The sequence below is a fragment of the Nerophis ophidion genome, linkage group LG04 (genome assembly GCF_033978795.1).
Source record: "Nerophis ophidion isolate RoL-2023_Sa linkage group LG04, RoL_Noph_v1.0, whole genome shotgun sequence".
Taxonomy (NCBI): domain Eukaryota; kingdom Metazoa; phylum Chordata; class Actinopteri; order Syngnathiformes; family Syngnathidae; genus Nerophis; species Nerophis ophidion.
Window position 1 is genome coordinate 32,228,977 of NC_084614.1, and position 22,121 is coordinate 32,251,097.

Genomic DNA, 22,121 nt, shown 5'->3' on the forward strand with positions numbered 1-22,121 from the left:
ATGAGGCGCACCATATTATAGGGCGCGTTAAAGGACTCATTATTTTAATTTTTTTCTAAATAGAAAACACTTCCTTGTGGTCTACATAACATGTAATGGTGGTTCTTTGGTCAAAATGTTGCATAGATTATGTTTTACAGACCATCTTCAAGCCGCTTTTAGTCACGTCCGTTGTGTCCTTGAGCAAGACACTTCACCCTGGCTTTTGATGGGCCCTGGTTAGCGCCTTGCATGGCAGCTCCCGCCATGAATGTGTGAATGTGGAAATACTGTGACAGACTCTTGCCGTCGTGCGGGTTCCATGGACCACCAAGGAAGGACATTATTGATAAGGTTTGACTCTTGTTTATTTTTCAGTCAAGCTGCCGGTCGGGTCGCTTTTCAGCTCCTTCCTCCACTGCTCGCTCTTCGGTCGCTTTTCAGCCTCCCCCGTCATCGTCGTCTGCTCTCCGTCGCTTCCGCTCTCCATGCACTGCTGCAGGCGCTCCAACTCCTTCCGTCGTTCTCTCCTCCTTCTCCCCTTTTATACCTCGAGAGGAGATGGATTAATTGTCTCCAAGTGCGCGATCCACGCACCTGATCTCGCTTGTAGCGTCGCTCCCGGCACGCCCCTCCTCTCCACTCGGTCGCCGTCCCCGCCTCCGCGCCGCCATCTTGGGCCGGGCTCCGGCGTGCCCTGCCCCGCTGCTCGTTCGCCGGCTCCGCCTCTCCTCAACTGTCAAAGCGCTTTGGGTTCTTTAAAAAAGGAGTAGAAAGGCACTATACAATTCAGCCTTGAATTTATCATTTAAGGCTGAGTCCCTTATTGGACTAACAGCAAAATGAGCGAATTAGCGATTTTGAAATACAAACCACTGCCAGAGCTTTGTTCAAGTTTCGTTTTGTTGGCCTTGTTGATACGGAAAAAAATGTCAATCGTTTAAGTGAGATTTTCTTTGTACAATGTATCATCTGTATATATTTGATCTGTTATTGGAAACTGTACTCATGTTTAGAGAGTAGCTGAAATTGAGCTTCTCGTACTTGAAAGACCAGCAGCCACAACTGCTATACGGCTTGTGTTACACCACACAATAAAAACAATTGTAAGATTACAGCAAAAATAATGTAATTATTCAAAACTAATTACTTGGGATGTAACAGTATCAAATCTCACAATACGATATGATCACAGTATGAAGGCCAAGGTACAATATTATTGCGGTATGTGTCCAAATAAAAATTAGCTTAGTAAAAATGCCATAGTGTGTAGAGCGAAGTGTCAGGAATGTTTAGAATAAACACGCTTTCTGTAATTCGACACAAATCATAAAGTTACAATGTTCTGGTCATGTTTATTTATACAAACACATATTTCTAATTTAAGATAATTATGTAGGAACATCTACTGTTTCCAGCAAATATTTAAAATAATAACTAACAGTTGAAATCTTCGAAGTAACAATGTAAACATTCAGTGTAACACAATAATGTACAATTTAGTGTCATTCAACTTTTACATTATGGGAAGTAGTGTTCTCTGCAGTGGTCAGTTTGTATATCAGTCTGGAAAATATTGCGCAGAAAGGTAAACTAACAATATAACTTTTAATAATGTAAATACCTCACAAACTGATGTTTGGCTTTGCTGGCTTCAAATATATTTCCAGTGTAACGGTTTTAAAGGTGGAAATTTGTCCAGCCCTGCCTTCCACCCGATTGCAGCTGGAATAGGCTCCCCGTGACATTGAGAGACAAGCGGAAGAAAAATAGATGGATGGATTAAATATGTAGCGAGTAGCTTTGCAGTTTACTCATATATCCCGCATTGAAAATCTTTTGGGGGTGATTTCCCGCCGCGCAACCCAATGAGACCGGCTGGCTCTTTGTCACCTTGGAAATGCTCGAAACGAAAGTTGCATGCTTTGCTTTACAGAACGCAGACTTTCTTATCACTGCAAAAATGGTTATGTTTTTGTACTGAGCTTGTTTGTCTGTTTGTTAGAAACATAACTCAACCAGTTATGGATAGATTTAATGTCCAAAAAACAATTCATTTTACCTACAATCAGTCACTCAAAGTTTATTCATATAGCCCTTAATCACAAGTGTCTCAAAGAGCTGCACGAGTACAAACACACTAAAGATGCGCGGATAGGCAATTATATCATCCGCAACCGCATCACTAAAGTCGTCACCCACTCGCCATCCACCCGAACCAACATTTTATCAGAACCGCAACCGCCCGCCACCCGCCCGTTGTTAAATATCCGGAATCGGCGACCTTTAACACTAAAAGAACTAGTTTGACCCGTGTCACAAAATAAAGAAGGCAATGGGAGCCGCTAACGTTCTCTCGAATATCCGATGGTGCTCATTCAGATAATGGGAATAAGGGCGTGCTGTGAAGCCATTGACTTTGACACCTTCAACAACATGTACGAACCGTTTGCCAGTCCAGCAACATGCTGTATGCAGCTTCCATAAACACATGTACAAGATTGAAGGGCATACTGGGTGATACAGAGTACATTAATGGTTGTGACATAAACAATTTTAACACTCTTACTAATATGCGCCACACTGTGAAGCCACACCAAACAACAATGACAAACACATTTCGGGAGAACATCCTCACACTAACACAACATAAACGCAACACAACAAATACCCAGAATCCTTTGCATCCATGATACTTCCGGAATATATTTTACACCCCCGCGCCCCCAACCCCGCCTATCTTACCGACGCACGGGGGGGGGGTGTAAAATATATTCAGGAAGTCTCATGGATGCAAAGGATTCTGGGTATGTGTTGTGTTGCGTTTATGTTGTCTTACTGTGAGGATGTTCTCCCGAAATGTGTTTGTCATTCTTGTTTGGTGTGGCTTCACAGCGTGGCGCATATTTGTAAGCGCCTTAAAATTGTTTATATCACAACCATTAGTGTACTCTGTATCACCCAGTATGCTTTGCAGTCGTGTGTGTGTGTCAGTGGAAGCCACACACAACATATTGCTGGACTTGCAAGTAAATTGTACATGTATTAGAAGGCGTCAAAGGCAAAGGCTTCATACCACGCCCTAATACTTATTAACTGGGTGACTCCCGGCAGACATTCTTGAGAATGTTTACGTCAATTAATGTCTTCTTCGCTTTGTGACACGGGTCGAAAATGTTTCTTTGAACGGTAAAAGTTACCGATCTCTGAACCATGTATATCATATATTTCCAAATGGTTCAACCGCCACCCGCCCGAATCTATTTAAAATCTATTTTTTCGTCATGTCACCCGCCGGACCCGCGGTTTATCCGTGGACTCCGGGGATGAGACCGCAAACCGCGCATCTCTATAACACACTTTACTTCCAGTTTACGGCGTCAAAGCCCCCCCTTTGAATGTGTTATCGACATCCATTATCACACTTTAAGGATAGTACTAAAAGCTTTATCGTCGAATATTGAATATATCACACAACCCTTACTGGAAACCAATCAGCTTAATCAGAAGTTGTGCTTCGATTAAAATATGTTTAATTTAAGTGACAAAAGAAATACCACCGTATGCAAGACCCTGTGGGACCCCAACTTTCCCATCCACCTTGCCAGTGAAGCTTACCCCCATCCCAAGAGAAAAGTCTATATGCAGCATTACACAGGTAGTAATTATTCATTTGACATATAAAAACAAAAAAATGCAATCTGAAGAAAACATTTAAACCATTTAAATACCATACTTGAGAATGAAATGATAACTTAACACCTAGAGAGCAGAGAGAAAGAGATTACAGGGGTTTGAAAACGCGGCCCAGAGGATCACTGTATGTCCACTTACATCTCTAGAGGAGCTGTATAAGAGACACTGCAACAGGAGAGCAAAGAGCATCCTCAGGGACCCATCCCACCCAGGTCACCACTGGCTTGAACTTTTGCCCTTAGGGAGGAGCTATAAGACCATCAAAGCAAGGACAAATAGATTGAAAAACAGTTTCTACCCTAGAGCTGTTATTGCCCTAAACTCTGCCCTTACCTGAACACTCACCACTTTATTAACTTGCTTACCTCTGGTAGAGATCATCTGTCCTATATGTTTTCAACATTTCATTATGTTTTTATTGTTTTATTATTATTGTTTGTTGTCTTAAGACTGTTTTGTGTAGGTTATTTTAAAAGCACTGTGCTGGTTTGCTGTCCAATTTCATTGTTTCCATACAATGACAATAAAGGTGTTTTGATTATATGGATGTAGTGCAAATAGCATGGGTGGGATACATGAGCCACATTCTGTTATTTTTCCCCCCCATTAATTAAATGTTTGTGGATGTAGTGGTGATGGTAACTTCTTCCATCATATTTTTTCGGGAATGTGAAGTCTGAGTTTTTACCTCATATGGTCTTAAGCTAAGTACTAAAGTTGTTAGTGTATCAGTGAAATGGTGTGGCTTGTCAGCAGGATCAATGGGGGCAGCTATGATAGATTCACAGGGATTGTTGAAGCTGAGGATGTGTCTTCAGCTTTTTGGATTGTAACAATGAGTCTGCTGCTACTGCTTCATTATGCTGTAAGAAAATTAAACACGCATAAACACACACAACAACAACAACAACAACTTTGAAATATATATGTAGATGTATTAATAATGATAATTGTACGGCGTGGCGCAGTGGAAGAGTGGCTGTGCGCAACCCGAGGGTCCCTGGTTCAATCCCCACCTAGTACCAACCTTGTCACGTCCGTTGTGTCCTGAGCAAGACAATTCACCCTTGCTCCTGATGGGTGCTGGTTAGCGCCTTGCATGGCAGCTCCCTCCATCAGTGTGTGAATGTGTGTGCGAATGGGTAAATGTGGAAGTAGTGTCAAAGCTCTTTGAGTACCTTGAAGGTAGAAAAGCGCTATACAAGTACAACCCATTTATTTATCCTTTACCTAAATTACAAGACCAACATTTAATATCCATGATTATTAAAATCCATTATTTTCTCTTGCAGCATGTTATCAGTGATAAAATACATTTGAATTATATTAATGCAGCCAAAGTAAGAAAACTATTTCAGATGAATTGACCAAGACGTCTTCAGAGTATGATTGAGACAAAAATGAGTCCGAAATTTATTATGATGTACTACCGTTGAGGATATATGTTTTACACGTTTTAATTGAAAGAAGATTGTTACTTAAGTCTGTTAAAAAGAACAAACACATTACTTGGATACATGTCGAGTCTGTTGCTGCTTGCTGTCTGAATATTTGCTGTAGTTTAAAACACAAACTGGCAGAAATATCATCTCTGCATGCATTGCAACTCTAAAGCTCTTTTTTCTACATTCAAATTGTGTTTATTGATGAATAAAACATAAATAATGGGAATAAATTGTCATGCATTCATATTCCAAAAGTGAAAAACTTACGTTTCTTCACGCAAAGGCTCAGGGAAACACAGCACCACCTCCTTCTCCATAGCAGGAGATTGCATCTAGATCATTGTGAATAGAATCCATTATTTCATTTTAATAATATCTTATATTTCAGCTAAATGAGCCAATAGCCAAGCTTAAATCAAATTAGGTTTAAGTTTGGGTTACCAACTTTTGCGCCCTCACATATGTTGCTAATTTACTTTCTGTTAAAAAGTTCACCCAGTTGAACATATAGTTACCGTATGTATGCTACTCATGCTGTTCCTGAGTAGGAATAACAGCCTGTTGTTGCTGTTAGCCCATATAAGAAAAGTATTTAGCTAAATTTACATATATACCTCTGCTTTTTATCTCGTATTTCCTGCACCCCCCAATTTGTCTGGTTTCATGTGGCAGGTAAATTGTGACGAATTGGGTCATATGAATCCCATTCCTATTGTGAATGTTATGACAATTATTTCCACGGTAATACCTTATCTTTACTTTTTGAAATCCTCATAAAACATACTTGCCAACCCTCCCGGATTTTCCGGGAGACTCCCGAAATTCAGCGCCTCTCCTGAAAACCTCCGGGACAAATTTTCTCCCGAAAATCTCCCGAAATTCAGGCGGAGCTGGAGGCCACGCCCCCTCCAGCTCCATGCGGACCTGCGTGACGTGTATAAAGAGCCTGTCTGTCCAATGACGTCATAACTGTAGAATGATCGAAGACGAGAGTTCTTAATTTCTTATGTGGGTTTATTGTTAGGCAGTTTCAATAACGTCCTCCCAGCGCGGCAACAACACAAAACAACAGCAGTCCATTTTTGTCTACCGTAAAGCAGTTTGTCTGCCATAAACAGCAATGTTGTGACACTCTTAAACAGGACAATACTGCCATCTACTGTACATGCATATGGTTAGAAAAACAAGAATGGACAATTCAACCCTTAACTCAACAAGATGGCGGCGCCCGGACGGGCTGCAACATCGCGGAGCTCTTGCTAAAGATGGAACATTTGGCAGAAATACCGGACAATTCTGCAAATTTCATGGCTGGCTCACATCGTGGTCACTCCGTGATCACGTACGACCGCCAGACACTTCTGGATGTGGACATATCGGGCCGTTTTGGACTGATAGACGCGCGCTTGCTAGACGTGCTAACTAGCATGGGAATACTTCGGCGGCTACATCCAGCGGCCTGTGAAGCAGGGGAATATAGTAGCAGCGGGGGCCGTCTACGGAGCAGACGCCAGCGGTGTGATCGGAAACGCGGATGTCGAGCGGGGCTAAAAACAAAGCAGAAGGCTAATCCCCACAGAACACCACTTCCCTCCATCCTGAAGCCGGATTTGAATGGAAGATGCGAGACTACTGGTCTGGGTAAGGAGTCAGTTAAATTAGAACACGTTTTTTCTGCTTTGATTGTTTCAGAGTTGGACATGTGTTCTACTGAGGTGGCAAACTATGATGCGTGCAGTTTATCAAAGCAACAAACAAACAATCCGAAAATGCGTTCTACTGAGTTGGCAAACTATGATGTGTGCAGTTTATCAAAGCAACTTCAAACAATCGGAAAATTCCCGTCGTATCAATTCCTAGATATGGTCGTAATTATACTAAATGCACTGGGCATAATAAAAACAACATTATTAATATTGCTACTACGGATAATTTGATCAAAAATTCCCTAAAGCAGCCCACTACCTATAATATAGGTTTTTTAAACATAAGATCATTGTCTCCCAAAACGTTGTTAGTTAATGATATCATCAGAGACAACAATCTTAACGTCATCGTTCTCAGCGAAACCTGGCTTAAACCAAAAGACTTTTTTGCGCTAAATGAGGCATGTCCTCCTAACTTTACACATGCGCATATTGCCCGTCCTCTTAAAAGGGGTGGGGGGGTCGCACTAATATACAGCGAAAACTTTAACCTTAGTCCTAACATAAATAATAAATATAAATCGTTTGAGGTCCTTACTACAAGGTCTGTCACACCGCTGCCTCTACACCTGGCTGTTATCTACCGCCCCCCAGGTCCCTATTCAGACTTTATCAATGAATTCTCAGAGTTCGTTGCTGATCTAGTGACACACGCCGATAATATAATCATTATGGGGGACTTTAATATCCATAGGAATACCCCATCGGACCCACCGTGCGTAGCGCTCCAGACTATAATTGATAGCTGTGGTCTCACACAAATAATAAATGAACCCACGCATCGCAACAGTAATACGATAGACCTAGTGCTTGTCAGGGGTATCACCGTTTCCAAAGTTACGATACTCCCGTATACTAAAGTATTGTCCGATCATTACCTTATAAAATTCGAGGTTCAGACGCATGTTCGTCAAACTAATAATAATAATAACTGCAGCCGCAACATTAATACGGCCACAACGACAACTCTTGCTGACCTACTGCCCTCGGTAATGGCACCATTCCCAAAATATGTGGGCTCTATTGATAACCTCACTAACAACTTTAACGCCGCCCTGCGCGAAACCATTGATAACATAGCACCGCTGAAGTTAAAAAAGCCTCCAAAAAAGCGTACCCCGTGGTTTCCAGAAGAAACTAGAGCTCAGAAATTATTATAGAAAGCTGGAACGCAAATGGCGCACGACTAAACTTGAGGTGCACCATCAAGTGATGGTTTAATAACTTATAAACGCATGCTTACCTTAGCTAAAGCTAAATATTACTCAAATCTCATCCACCGTAATAAAAACGATCCTAAATTTTTTTTGGGTACGGTAGCATCGCTAACCCAACAAGGGACCCCTTCCAGTAGCTCCACCCACTCAGCTGAGGACTTTATGCAATTCTTTAGTAAGAAAATTGAAGTCATTAGAAATGAGATTAAAGACAATGCGTCCCAGCTACAACTGGGTTCTATTAACACTGACACGATTGTATATACGGCGGATACTGCCCTCCAAAATAGCTTTCTCTTGTTTTGAGGAAATAACATTAGAGGAATTGTTACAACGTGTAAATGGAATAAAACAAACAACATGTTTACTGGACACTCTTCCTGGGAAACTGATCAAGGAGCTCTTTGTCTTATTAGGTCCATCAGTGCTAAATATTATAAACTTATCACTTTCCTCGGGCACTGTTCCCCTAGCATTCAAAAAAGCGGTTATTCATCCTCTTCTTAAAAGACCTAACCTCGATCCTGACCTCATGGTAAACTACCGACCGGTGTCTCACCTTCCCTTTATTTCAAAAATCCTCGAAAAAATTGTTGCGGAGCAGTTAAATGAACACTTAGCGTCTAACAATCTATGTGAAACCTTTCAATCCGGTTTCAGGGCAAATCACTCCACGGAGACAGCCCTCGCAAAAATTACTAATGATCTATTGGCAACGATGGATTCTGATGCGTCATCTATGTTGCTGCTCCTCGATCTTAGCGCTGCTTTCGATACCGTCGATCATAATATTTTATTAGAACGTATCAAAACACGAATTGGTATGTCAGACTTAGCCCTGTCTTGGTTTAACTCTTATCTTACTAATAGGATGCAGTGTGTCTCCCATAACAATGTGACCTCGGACTACGTTAAGGTAACGTGTGGAGTTCCCCAGGGTTCGGTCCTTGGCCCTGCACTCTTCAGCATCTACATGCTGCCGCTAGGTGACATCATACGCAAATACGGTGTTAGCTTTCACTGTTATGCTGATGACACCCAACTCCACATGCCCCTAAAGCTGACCAACACGCCGGATTGTAGTCAGCTAGAGGCGTGTCTTAATGAAATTAAACAATGGATGTCCGCTAACTTTTTGCAACTCAACGCCAAAAAAACGGAAATGCTGATTATCGGTCCTGCTAGACACCGACCTTTATTTAATAATACAACTCTAACATTTGACAACCAAACAATTAAACAAGGCGACACGGTAAAGAATCTGGGTATTATCTTCGACCCAACTCTCTCCTTTGAGGCACACATTAAAAGCGTTACTAAAACGGCCTTCTTTCATCTCCGTAATATCGCTAAAATTCGCTCCATTCTGTCCACTAAAGACGCTGAGATCATGCGTTTATTACGTCTCGCCTCGACTACTGTAACGTATTATTTTCGGGTCTCCCCATGTCTAGCATTAAAAGAGTACAGTTGGTACAAAATGCGGCTGCTAGACTTTTGACAAGAACAAGAAAGTTTGATCACATTACTCCTGTACTGGCTCACCTGCACTGGCTTCCTGTGCACTTAAGATGTGACTTTAAGGTTTTACTACTTACGTATAAAATACTACACGGTCTAGCTCCATCCTATCTTGCTGATTGTATTGTACCATATGTCCCAGCAAGAAATCTGCGTTCAAAGGACTCCGGCTTATTAGTGATTCCCAAAGCCCAAAAAAAGTCTGCGGGCTATAGAGCGTTTTCCGTTCGGGCTCCAGTACTCTGGAATGCCCTCCCGGTAACAGTTCGAGATGCCACCACAGTAGAAGCATTTAAGTCTCACCTTAAAACTCTTTTTTATACTCTAGCCTTTAAATAGTCTCCCTTTTTAGACCAGTTGATCTGCCGTTTCTTTTCTTTTTCTCCTATGTCCCACTCTCCCTTGTGGAGGGGGTCCGGTCCGATCCGGTGGCCATGTACTGCTTGCCTGTGTATCGGCTGGGGACATTTCTGCGCTGCTGATCCGCCTCCGCTTGGGATGGTTTCCTGCTGGCTCCGCTGTGAACGGGACTCTCGCTGCTGTGTTGGATCCGCTTTGGACTGGACTCTCGCGACTGTATTGGATCCATTATGGATTGAAGTTTCACAGTATCATGTTAGACCCGCTCGACATCCATTGCTTTCCTCCTCTCCAAGGTTCTCATAGTCATCATTGTCACCGACGTCCCACTGGGTCATTATTGTCACCAACGTCCCACTGGGTGTGAGTTTTCCTTGCCCTTATGTGGGCCTACCGAGGATGCCGTAGTGATTTGTGCAGCCCTTTGAGACACTAGTGATTTAGGGCTATATAAGTAAACATTGATTGATTGATTGATAGATGAGTGTTATGTGTGTGTAAATGTGTAAATAAATGAACACTGAAATTAAATTATTTCTTATATATATATATATATATATATATATATATATATATATATATATATATATAATAAAATAAATAAATATATATATAGAAAATTTAGCGGTACGTATAGAATAAAACAGAATGTACTTTATTGATCCCTGGGGGAAATTCAGCACCACAGTTCGCTCACAATAAACAATGATAATAATAAATAATATAATATATTATATATATGTAATATATGAATAATATAAATGTACTCCTCCCCTCTTAACCACGCCCCAACCACACCCCGCCCCGTTCCCGCCTCCCCCCTCATAAAAAAACATTTACACATATCCTGTTGTTTATTTGTTAGGAATAGGGAGGGGTGTTCTGATCAGGGTTGTATGCTGCCGATTCCGCGACTGATCAATCTTGAGTCAAATCTGCTGACACCAACCACATGTATTAACTGTAAATGTTTTTGTGTTATATGGTGAGTGCTGTTGACATTGTAACTATAGAGACACACTATTTAAACTACTTCCTTATTTCTATTGCACACCTTTGATCAAAATGAAGTAATTAGTACACAATGACTCAAAAAAAGCAAAAACTACTACTTTATATTACTCAATTAAATATTTGGTTCTTGCCCTCAAAGTCCTTCTGTGTCCAGGGAAATATTTCCGAAAGTTGTAATATTAACAAAACAACAACAAAAGATTTTGATCAAATACAGATATCGATTCAAACCGAGAGGGCACGGTCTACCAAGTCAAATTCCTTGTTGTTTTCAAAGTACTTAGCCAATAAAGCTGTTTCTGATTCTGAATGCTCTAGTATCGATTATATACTGATATTACTCTTGTTATCAACAATACCGATTTATGGATCGATCTGTCTTCTCTTTACATATATTCTTGGTAATGTTATTAATCTACTTGTTAATTTCCTGTTGTTAGCCGCTTACTCTCTGCTGTACCGCTCTTCCATTTGGCACTTCTTAAACGTTTTTACTGTAAACACTTATTTCTTGTGTATCTTCAAGCTACTTTAGCAACTAGCTTAGTGATTAACTTCCCTGCTCCTGCTTTCATTTCCCCTGTGTGTGACATGTTTAACCTCTCCCTCCAGTTCTCCAGTGATAATAATAATTCTAAAAATGGAGTTTCTTTTCCACTATGGAGGATTATTGACTTAGTGGTTAGCTGCTTAGCCACATCTCTGGCAAGCTATTTATTCCGGTTGGATAACTGAGCATCGAAAAATAGGAATGGATGTTTAAAAATGTGTACTGTTTTTGGAAAAATGAAATACCTGGTACCCATCAATGCTTGATGCCAGGAGAATGAAGGGGGCGGAGCAAGTCGCCAGATCATATGGTAGCACATATACCCCAGCCGAGTCAAACCAAAAACTTAAAAAAAAACTTGGGACCCATTACCTCTCTGCTTGACACTCAGCATCAAGGGTTGGAATTGGGGGTTAATTTCACCAAAAATGATTCCTGGGCGCGGCCACCGCTGCTGCCCACTGCTCCCCTCACTTCCCAGGGGGTTAACATGGGGATGGGTCAAATGTAGAGGACAAATTTCACCACACCTAGTGTGTGTGTGAGAATCATTGGTAGTTTTAACTTAACTTCACTTTAATAAATGCAACAGTATAATTTCAAAAAATGTTCACAAACATCTCAAAAACGTATTTAATCTTGGATTGTAACCCCCACAAATATGCAATTTTAGGTGTCAAATATGTCAACATGTGACTGAAGAGTTAACATGGCAGACTGGGACCGTGCTGCCAATCAAGTGTGAGCAGCAACAGATGTTGGGGACTGTGTTAACATGCTTTGTGCAGCATGTGTGGAATTAATGAGCGTGGGTTTGTGAATGTGCGAGTCTTTTAATGGCTTCCTCAAAGACTTGACTATTGCAGATAGTGACTGTGGAACAACACCATACACAGCAGGCAGATGAAGAGCTTTATTGACGGAAACCAAGAATAGGCAAATTAATGGGATCCTTATCAGCTAAACTTACAGGGGTTGACAGCCTCAGGTGTTGGTTGGTGCCTCTGATAAATGTGTGTTATTGGCTGTGCCCTATGGAGTGTTTAACTGGCCTTACCATTAAAGTTTAATGTGGGGGCTGCTCTTTGACCTTGGTGACAGGCATCCTGTCACTGGATGTGTAAATATCTAAAGAGACCTAAAAGTAAACGCCTGCATCGTAATATTTCAATTTTAACATATATATGCATGGAGTACATGCATGGTCACATGACATGGGGTTGGGGAAACCATCATACGTGTGTTACCAGTGCTGTGTTGTGACAGTGCAGGCTCATGCATCATGCAGAGACGTTGATAGCTTTGCAACAGCATCCTTAGGTGAACCCTCGCGTCACAGCTTTCGTCTGCGGAATATTTCCTTCTGCAGGGATCACACGGCACAGAGCGGGAGGGTAGAACTTTACAATCTGCAGCAAGCTAAACATAATGCTTAGGATGGCATACCATTTTAATGAGGGGAAGGAAGTCAGACACTTTTTGCTCTTTATTTTTTAAATGTAACAACCTGGCAGACATGTTTGTTTGGGGTGGGCATTATACAACATTTTCTTTATCGATCATTAACAATCAATTGATCAATAAATTAAACTCCCCATTTTATTCCAGTGCTGTATTGGTCATATTGATGACGTCGAAGGTTGCACAATAAAGACGATATGAATTACAGTGCTCTGTTTTAGGAACTTAATTGGCTCTTGCACATATTTCGGAAACCGAAAAGTTTTTATAGTGACCAGAGAGTTCCCCATAAGAATCAATGTAAAGATGAATAATTGGTTCTAACCTCAACAAAAAGCCCTATTGCAGTAAAAAAAACTGCACACTTTGAAGACACTATTATATATAAATATCTATTTCTACTGCTTATTCCCTTTGAGGTCGCGGGGGGTGCTGGTGCCCATTTCAGCTACAATTGGGCGGAAGGCGGCATACACCCTTGACAAGTCGCCACCTCATCGCAGATATAAATATATATATATATATATTTATATGTACATTTATATATATATAGTAAAGGTAAAGTACCAATGTTTTCACCATACTAACATTGAGCCATCCCCTTGTTCACCCCCTGGGAAGTGAGGGGAGCAGTGGGCAGCAGCGGTGCCGCGCCCGGGAATCATTTGTGGTGATTTATCCCTCAATTCCAACCCTTGATGCTGAGTGCCAAGCAGGGAGGCAATGGGTCCCATTTTTTTATAGTCTTTGGTATGACTCGGCCGGGGTTTGAACTCCCAACCTACCGATCTCAGGGCAGACACTCTTACCACTAGGCCACTGAGTAGTATACAGTATATACTGTTTATATACTGTATCAAACCAACATAACAATGAGGGGATGGCTTAACATTCTCTCATTTATCCAAACAACACAACAATACTAGAATTTGCATTTCCGGCAGTGTATGCCCTATGTGCGCAGACCGCCAATACGCGTGAGCGGAACTGAAATGTTTGATTTTTCAGGGTGAGTGGATAGTGGGATGTTTCAAATCGTTTGAGAAATGTGTGATATGTGGAGGTTTGTATATTGACCATTTATTTTCAATGGGGGGGAAATTCCTGGTAATCAGAGAATTTTGAGAATCGGGAAACATGCTGGCTTCAATGTCCAGGGCGAACGGAGTGTGTGGATGTTGAAACGGTTCAAATTGGATGACAAATGTGGGATATGCAGTACATTGTATATTTCCTATTCATTGTCAACGGGGAGAACATTTCCAGGAATTTTGGGAAAGGCTAAACATGTTTTGCGTTTGATGTATGGGAAGCATAGTGTGTAGATGCTTCAAAGGTCTGAATCTGGTAAAAAATGGGCATTGTCGAACTATAAATATGTCCATTCATCTAAATGGGAATCACCTCGAAATCTGGGAATTTCAGGAAAACTAGAAATTTTGGAAAATATAAATAATACCACAACTGTCCGAGATGATGTGAATGGGTTGGTGTTGGAAATTTTCAAAACGGTTGAAAAATGTTGACTAGCAACCTTTTAAATTTGAATTGGTAGAATAATTTTCTAAAGGTGGAATGGTAAAAAGCGGTTGAAAAATGTGGACTGTGAAAACTTTCCAGGAAGAGATAAAAATAGGGCTTTGGAAAACTGGAAATTCCTAGAATTTTTTGGAACTTGGACAACGGTTGTTTGAATCTCCATTGCGACTGGAGTATGTGATTGGTAGAACGGTTTGAATTAGTTGAGAAATGTGGGAATTGTGCAAGTTCGAAAAATGGTCCATTCATTTTCAATGGGCAAAAATACTCGTAAAACGGGAATTCTGGGTAATCAGGGACATTAAAAAAAAAAAAAAATTGGGGATGGCTTACGACCCCCGGGTGAGCTGAATGTTTAAATACTCAAATGGTTCCGATTTAATAAAAACCATGGGCTGTGGAGCGCACCAAAGTTTTGGGGCAGAATAATAAAAAAATTTTTTTTTTTTGGTGTGCAATAAAATATGCTTTGGTATTTACATAATTACAGCAATCTTAAATGTCAATACACACACACACACACAAAATCACTGTTGTTGCACTCCAAAACGTTAACCACAATCTTGCTAAAATAAAAAAAAATTAATAGAAAAAGGAAAATAATTATATCTTGTGCGTGTGAATATTTGTGGTATTGTTGAACACTGGAAGTTTTCAAAATGATAAAAGATCAGTGGCTTGACGTAGGCATCGTTAGCACAAACTGGCAGGTTGAGGCAATTCTTTGGCTTAGGTCCCAGTTGCTTCTTCTCCTTCGCTGTAATAAAGGTCCGCTGAAGTATGTCTTTTTGTCTCGTCACATTTAAAGACTTGCTGTGGAACAAATACCCCTTGACTGATAAAATCCTCGAACCGAAGGTGCTGCAAGCCAGAGGCTAACTAGCTAAAAAACTGGCTAAGTGGTTGTCTAGCAACCCAAAGCTATACAGCGAGACTGCGAGTTTGGACACATTTGAAGTGTTTCTGATCACACAAAGTGATCTCTAAGACAGGCTGATAAAGCTCTGACCGGCGCAGGGTACGACAAATGTGAAAATAAACACGTTAGAACAGGCCTAGGCAATTATTTTGACTCCGTGGGCCCAATTTAGAAAAAAGAAATACGTCTACTTTTTTGGAAAACTAATATAAACCTCACAATGATGTCTGATTGAAGGCTAAAAACGTTATGACAGACCGCCTTAAAAAACAAAATGGAATTTAAATTTTTTTTCCTGAATCAGACACCCAGAATGTCCATGGAAATAAAGAATATGGAGTTTACAGAATCAGCACCTCCAAGTCCGAGTTCATGGTTCCCGCCCAAGAAATGGTGGAGTGCCATCTCCAAGTTGGGGAGGAGATCCTGCCCCAAGTGGAAGAGTTCAAGTACCTCGGAATCTTGCTCACGAGTGAGGGAAAAATGGATCGTGAGATCGACAGGTGCGGCGTCTTCAGAAATGCGGACGCTGTATCGATCCGTTGTGCTGAAGAAGAAGCTGAGCCGGAAGGGAAAGCTCTCAATTTACCGGTCGATCTACGTTCCCATTCTCACCTATGGTCATGAGCTTTGGGTTATGACCAAAAGGACAGGATCACGGGTACGAGCGACCGAAATGAGTTTCCTCCGCCGGGTGGCGGGTCTCTCCCTTAGCGATAGGGTGAGAAGCTCTGTCATCCGGTAGGAACTCAGAGTAAAGCAGCTGCTCCTCCACATCGAGAGGAGCCAGATGAGGTGGTTCGGGCATCTGCTCAGGATGCCACTCGAACGCCTCCCTAGGTAGGTGTTTGGGGCACGTCCGACCGGCAGCAAGGCCAAGGGAAAGACTCAGGACACGTTGGGAAGACTATGTCTCCCAGCTGGCCTGGGAACGCCTAGGGATCCCCCGGGAGGAGCTGGACGAAGTAGCTTGAGAGAGGGAAGTCTTAGCTTCTCTGCTTAGGCTGCTGCTCCCGCGACCCGACCGAGGATAAGTGAAAGAAAATGTATGGATGGATGGAGTAACGGGCACATCTCTAATAACATTGATAATTTATGTATTTTGATCATATTAAGCATTCGTGGCACATTAGTTAACAAATGCATGACAATGTTTGCTTTGTGGGTGTGCTGATTTTCAGGATAAGTTGCAATTCTTATATCCTTACAATATTAACTATGAATGATAAAACACTAAATTTTGACATTCGAACATCACGCCACCTCTCTATGGACATATTTTACAATTAAGCGAAACGCAAAAAAAATGCAGCAAACACAGCGAAATATGAACACGAAGTGTAAAAACCCCACCTACAATCTGATACATCTGATACATCACTAGTGTACAAGATCTCAACAGAATGTGATGTAGGGCGCCCCACCCCTTCAAAATGGCCGTGCCGGGTGTGCAGGAAGTGATGTCATCGAAATGGAAGCCTCCGATGGCTTCAAGCGGCATGCAAAATGAGTGAAAGAAGTGTTCGTACGCCAAGACATGGCTCACACACAGAGGCGTATCTAGCCCACTGTAAAGGTTTGTAAACAGATAATGTTGCAAATAGAGCTGTTTGTAAATCGAGGTTCCATTTGGTCAATGATAGATCTTTTAACACCGTCCTCATGTGATAATGCATGTTGATGACACATGCTCGCTGTGTCCTGCACCTTTGACAGCAACAAGCGTACAAAGGTGTCCTCAAAGCAATGTAGCGTCTTCCAAGTCACTAATCCGTTCCTCCATGTCGACAAATAAATTGTATCATTATCATTGGAAGGCCAGATGACAGGGAACAGCTAAACATGCTAGATTAACGACACATGGTTGGGGGGGGATATACAAATGCATTGCTAACCACTAAGGGACGGTATGGCGCAGTTGCAGAGTGGCCGTGCGCTACCCGTGGGTCCCTGGTTCAATCCCCACCTAGTACCAACCTCGTCACGTCTGTTGTGTCCCTAAGCAAGACACTTTACCTTTGCTCCTGATGGGTGCTGGTTAGCGCCTTGCATGGCAGCTCCCTCCATCAGTGTGTGAATGTGTGTGTGAATGGGTGAATGTGGAAGTAGTGTCAAAACGCTTTGAGTACCTTGAAGGTAGAAAAGCGCTATACAAGTACAACCCATTTATTTATCATTTAAGCTAAAGGTCTTGAATATAAATAAGTGGGCTGCAACTGTACCGTGTTTATTATCAGTATATAGTTGATACTACAGTGGTTAGATCAATGTTTTATTTTATTTTTTTGTCATTTTTTGTTAATGTTTACAAACTCACAATAGTGGTTTTTGCTTCTGTTTACTTATTTATTTATTTTGCACTGTTGACTTTATTATATATTTTGTATATAATAAAATGGATAAAGGAAATACATCTGATTTGTATTGACATTGTTGCACATCCTGTCTTTTTGTCAGATTACTGTTGTGATTAAAAATGTAAACATTTAATGGTCCTTAAAAGTATGAATATCGGTGTGGCCAATTTTGTCCTGTAAGTACTTGCTATTGAATGGATTAAAACCAAAATGTGTTGTATCGCCCAAAACAGCGGAAGAATATACTGTATCTTCATACATTCTAACAGAAGTGTAGATAGCTACAAGGTATTAACAGTAAATTAGCAGAAATATTAATCATGGTTTTGCGGAAACAATATAACTGCAAATGATGCTATATGTTAACACATATATCAGCGGCTAAATTCAGAGTTTTTTTTTTTAAACGTTTTGAAATGTTTTATTTATCATTTATACAGCAAATAATAAATTGTTTTAGGCCATATCACCCATCCCATAGCTGACATTGTGTTGTTCTTCTTAGGACTACAAACTAGTTAACACTGAATCAAAAGCGCATCTGCTGGTATTTTACACGCCTTTTGTTAAAACAATCGATTTCACACAATCAATTGCATTTCTAACAGTAAATGAATATTTTTTTCTCATTCGCAATTTGGCTTCAGCAAATTGCTACATTTTCGTGAGGATTGTTAACAGTGGGCCACAAATCAATCAATCAAATGCACGCATGCACGCAAATGACAGTTTAGATTTCAAATAATAAACAGTCATAGTAGAGTAGGGTTGCAACGATAAGTCAACATAATTTCAAAAAATAATCAACAAAGATTTGCTATTGTTAACGAGTCACTTGATAGAATTTTAACTGATAGACCAACAGAATTGTTCATTGATAAACTTTTATTACTTAAATAGTTGCTGCTAAATAACCTGAACAATACTGGATGAAAAATACGTTTTTACTAAATGTCATGTTTACAAGACGTCTTGCACTTTAAGTCTGTTGATTTATTTTTCACTTTACGTAATAAAATAAAAAACATTCATTTATCAGTGCCGTGTTTTTCCAGACTATAGAGCGCACCAGTATTGAAGACACACACACAAAAATGTAGAAGAAAGAAATATTTTACATAAATTAGCCACACCGGACCATAAGCTGCAGATAAACACCAGTACAAACGATTTTGTAAATATTTATTTACATACCTTAATTGTTTCCAAATGGTTGCCTGTAACATCGTCATCGCCTCAACAACTCCACAGTGACGTTTGGATGAATTTACGAAAATGAAACAATACAAAAAGAATGCCGTTGTAAGTTAATATTACTAACATGGACACTAGTAAATGTGTTAGCATATTTGCTGAGGCTAACAACGCTAGCTTGTTTACATTACGATAGCACGTAGAAATATGCATGAAAACACTCTTACAGACATCACACATGGGACGGTTTAGAAAGTATGAATTGTTTTAGTTGTATTGTAAAACTTAAAATCATTGCTTGGACAAATTAAGCATCCTTTCGTGTAAAAAACGCCTTAGACGGTTATACTTTGGGTTCAAGTCATGAAACAGGCAGTCCATTTTCATTCCGCAACACCCACACTGAGCGAACTCGTCTAGAATAGGTGGTGCCATAGCACGAACAATAACACACATTTGAACTGCGTCTGTCAGTGTTATACAAACTAAACGTTATGGCCACTGTTTTATAAGCAGCAGGGTTCAAAGCTTTGGGAAAAAGTAGCGGATTATGGTCCAGAAAATACGGTGATATATGTTTCTTTTGTTACCATTTAATGTACAAAAATAGGTTTCAAAATCTAGTGGAAATCAAGTAGGGCACTCAATGTCAAATAATCGTTTGACTAGTCAACTATTGTATTATCATAATCCTATAATCATTTGTTGCAGCCCTGTAGTAGAGTTTGAAAAATTAAGGAAAGTGACCAAACCTCCACTTCTGAAACACTCACAGTGGGAGGCCATGCGGGGGACAGCCTCGGTGGGAGTTTGATGTTTTTTGGCTTTAGGCATCAAAGTAGCCCACAGTGTAGCTCACCTCGTCCAAGAGAAAAATGAGAAAAGAGAGATGCAATCTGGTCCATTAGAACACAAAGATACACAACAAAATGAGCAATGCAACAGTGGAAGAACAGAATTATACTTGTACCGATGATACTGTCACATTAATATGAAAAACTGTGGTTGTTAGAGGGCTAAATACAGCAAGTGAACAAGCTCAGTTTTGATTAATGGTCTTAAAACATGTCCAGGTGAACTTAGAAGCCATTTTAGATCTTTGTCAGGTCACCTCTTAGTCATTTTGCTACTTCCAATTAAGTCTCTATGATGGAAAGTTTTTGCTCAATGTTCTTTTTTTCCTTTTGTTCACACTGAGCTCTACTGGCAAGCACCGGCGTGTCCTGTTTTTCACCTTGCATTATTAAAAAAAACACAATGTATCTTTTTTTTTGGTATGAAAACAGTACGTGTATTTTTGTTCGCTTGTCACAGTCATGGATAGAAATACTGGTCCCGCTAAAAAGAAAAAAAAGAGTGATTACTTGATTCTTCTCATTTTTCTTCACAAAGCAGCACAGTGTCAGGAGCGATTAGGAGAACGATGGAGGAGAAGCAGCCCTCGGGGTCATTCATGAGGCAGTCCGTGACAAGATACTAAGCAGTTTAAACAGTTGACTTTCGGGTTATCCTTTCAGAAAAAAAAAAAAAAAGACTGTGTAATCCTTATAACAAGTGTATCCTCAGCTGCGACCAGTCACTGAAAATCACAACGTCACAGCTTGAACTTGTGCTACTCTTTTTTTCTGCTGTTTGTGTTGCTGCAAGCTTTTCTTTTAATTTTGTCTTGTTTCTGGTTCTGATTCTTAGGTCCACTTACAAAAAAACATGATGAGTCTACAATGAACAGACCGAGGGATGAAGGTATTTATTGCACCTTTTTTTTTTGTTGCATTTTACATTTCCTTGTACTTTGCTATAAGTGTTGTCTCACATATGAGGTGTGTCAGATAAGAAAAGTTCCACTTCCATATTTTGAACATCTTGATACCGCCCCCACCGGTGACCCCCAGGGTGGTTGCTTCTTCTTGGCCAGGAACTGTCAAATGCTCAGGTCAGGGGTTTTATTTTGTTTTTTTTAAGTTTGTATTCTCTCATTCAGACTGCGAACAGGCCCATGAAAAATAGTACCGTATCAATCCAAGTAGTGTTTGTCATGCGAATGCGTGTCGCAATGGTGATGTATTGTGTGTATGCACGCTACAAAAGCCTCTTCTTCCTGGCTGCATGTGAATAATATTCCGTAGATGAAACTTTATATACTTGGGGTAACACTCTAGTATGGGGAACACATGTTCACCATTCAATAGTTGCTTATTAACATGCAAATTAGTAACATATTGGCTCTTAACTAGTCATTATTAACTACTTATTAATGCTTTTTTCTACATGGTCTTATTATACAACCAGTAAGTCATTAACTAAGAATCTTCCCTCAATAACCTCAGATTTATTGCTTATTAGTAACTCTAAACCTTATATGTTTCCCTAGTGTCCAAATAACTCTAATTAGTTTTTGTTACTTTAATAAGCAACTAATTAATGGTGAATATGTTCCCCATACTAAAGTTTTACCATATTTGGTAATATTATATTCACCTTGATGTTGTTTGTGATGTTCAGAGTTGTGTTTATTACAATGGTTGTTAAGCTGTGACACATTTGAGGGTCTTGACAGCTGTTTGTGTTTGTGTGCTTGCACAGGGGAGCGTAAAAGTTTGATAGCAACTGTCAGAAAATCAATCCAATCATTTGATGTAGACGTTACATTTTAAATATATTTTCGGTAACGCTTTAGTACGGGGAACATATTTACCATTAATTAGTTTCTTATTAAAGTAACAAAGACTTAATTTAGAGTTTTTTGGACTTTAGGGGAACATGCAAGGGTTAGGATTAGAGTTGGGGTTGTGTTAGGGTTACGGTTAGGGTTAGGGCTTGTGTTACTAATAAGCAATAATTTTGAGGTTATTAAGAGAAGACTCTTAGTTAATGGCTTACTGGTTGTACAATGGAATAAGGCATTAATAAGAACTTAATAATGACTAATCAAGAGACAATACGTTACTATTTTGCATGTTAATAAGCAACCGATTAATGGTGAATATGTATTCCCCATACTAAAGTGTTACATTATTTTCTATTAAAAGACATATAGTTCAACGATTCATTAGTACCAGGGAGTTCAAACACAGCAGCTGTATGTTCCGATGTGCATTTTTCTTTTGTTTGCTAATTCAGAGTGGCATTATGTTTTTTTTTATCCTCATCTCAATGGATGTTT

At 40.2% G+C, this 22,121-nt stretch overlaps 1 protein-coding gene across 1 annotated transcript in view; it reads left to right on the plus strand.

Annotated features, from left to right (window-relative positions):
* nlgn2b (neuroligin 2b) overlaps positions 1-22,121 on the plus strand; it is a 337,479-nt gene that overhangs the window by 209,495 nt on the left and 105,863 nt on the right. Inside the window, exon 3 of the mRNA XM_061897842.1 lies at positions 20,648-20,701. Coding sequence (XP_061753826.1) covers positions 20,648-20,701 — 54 coding nt within the window. The remainder of the gene's footprint in view (positions 1-20,647; positions 20,702-22,121) is intronic.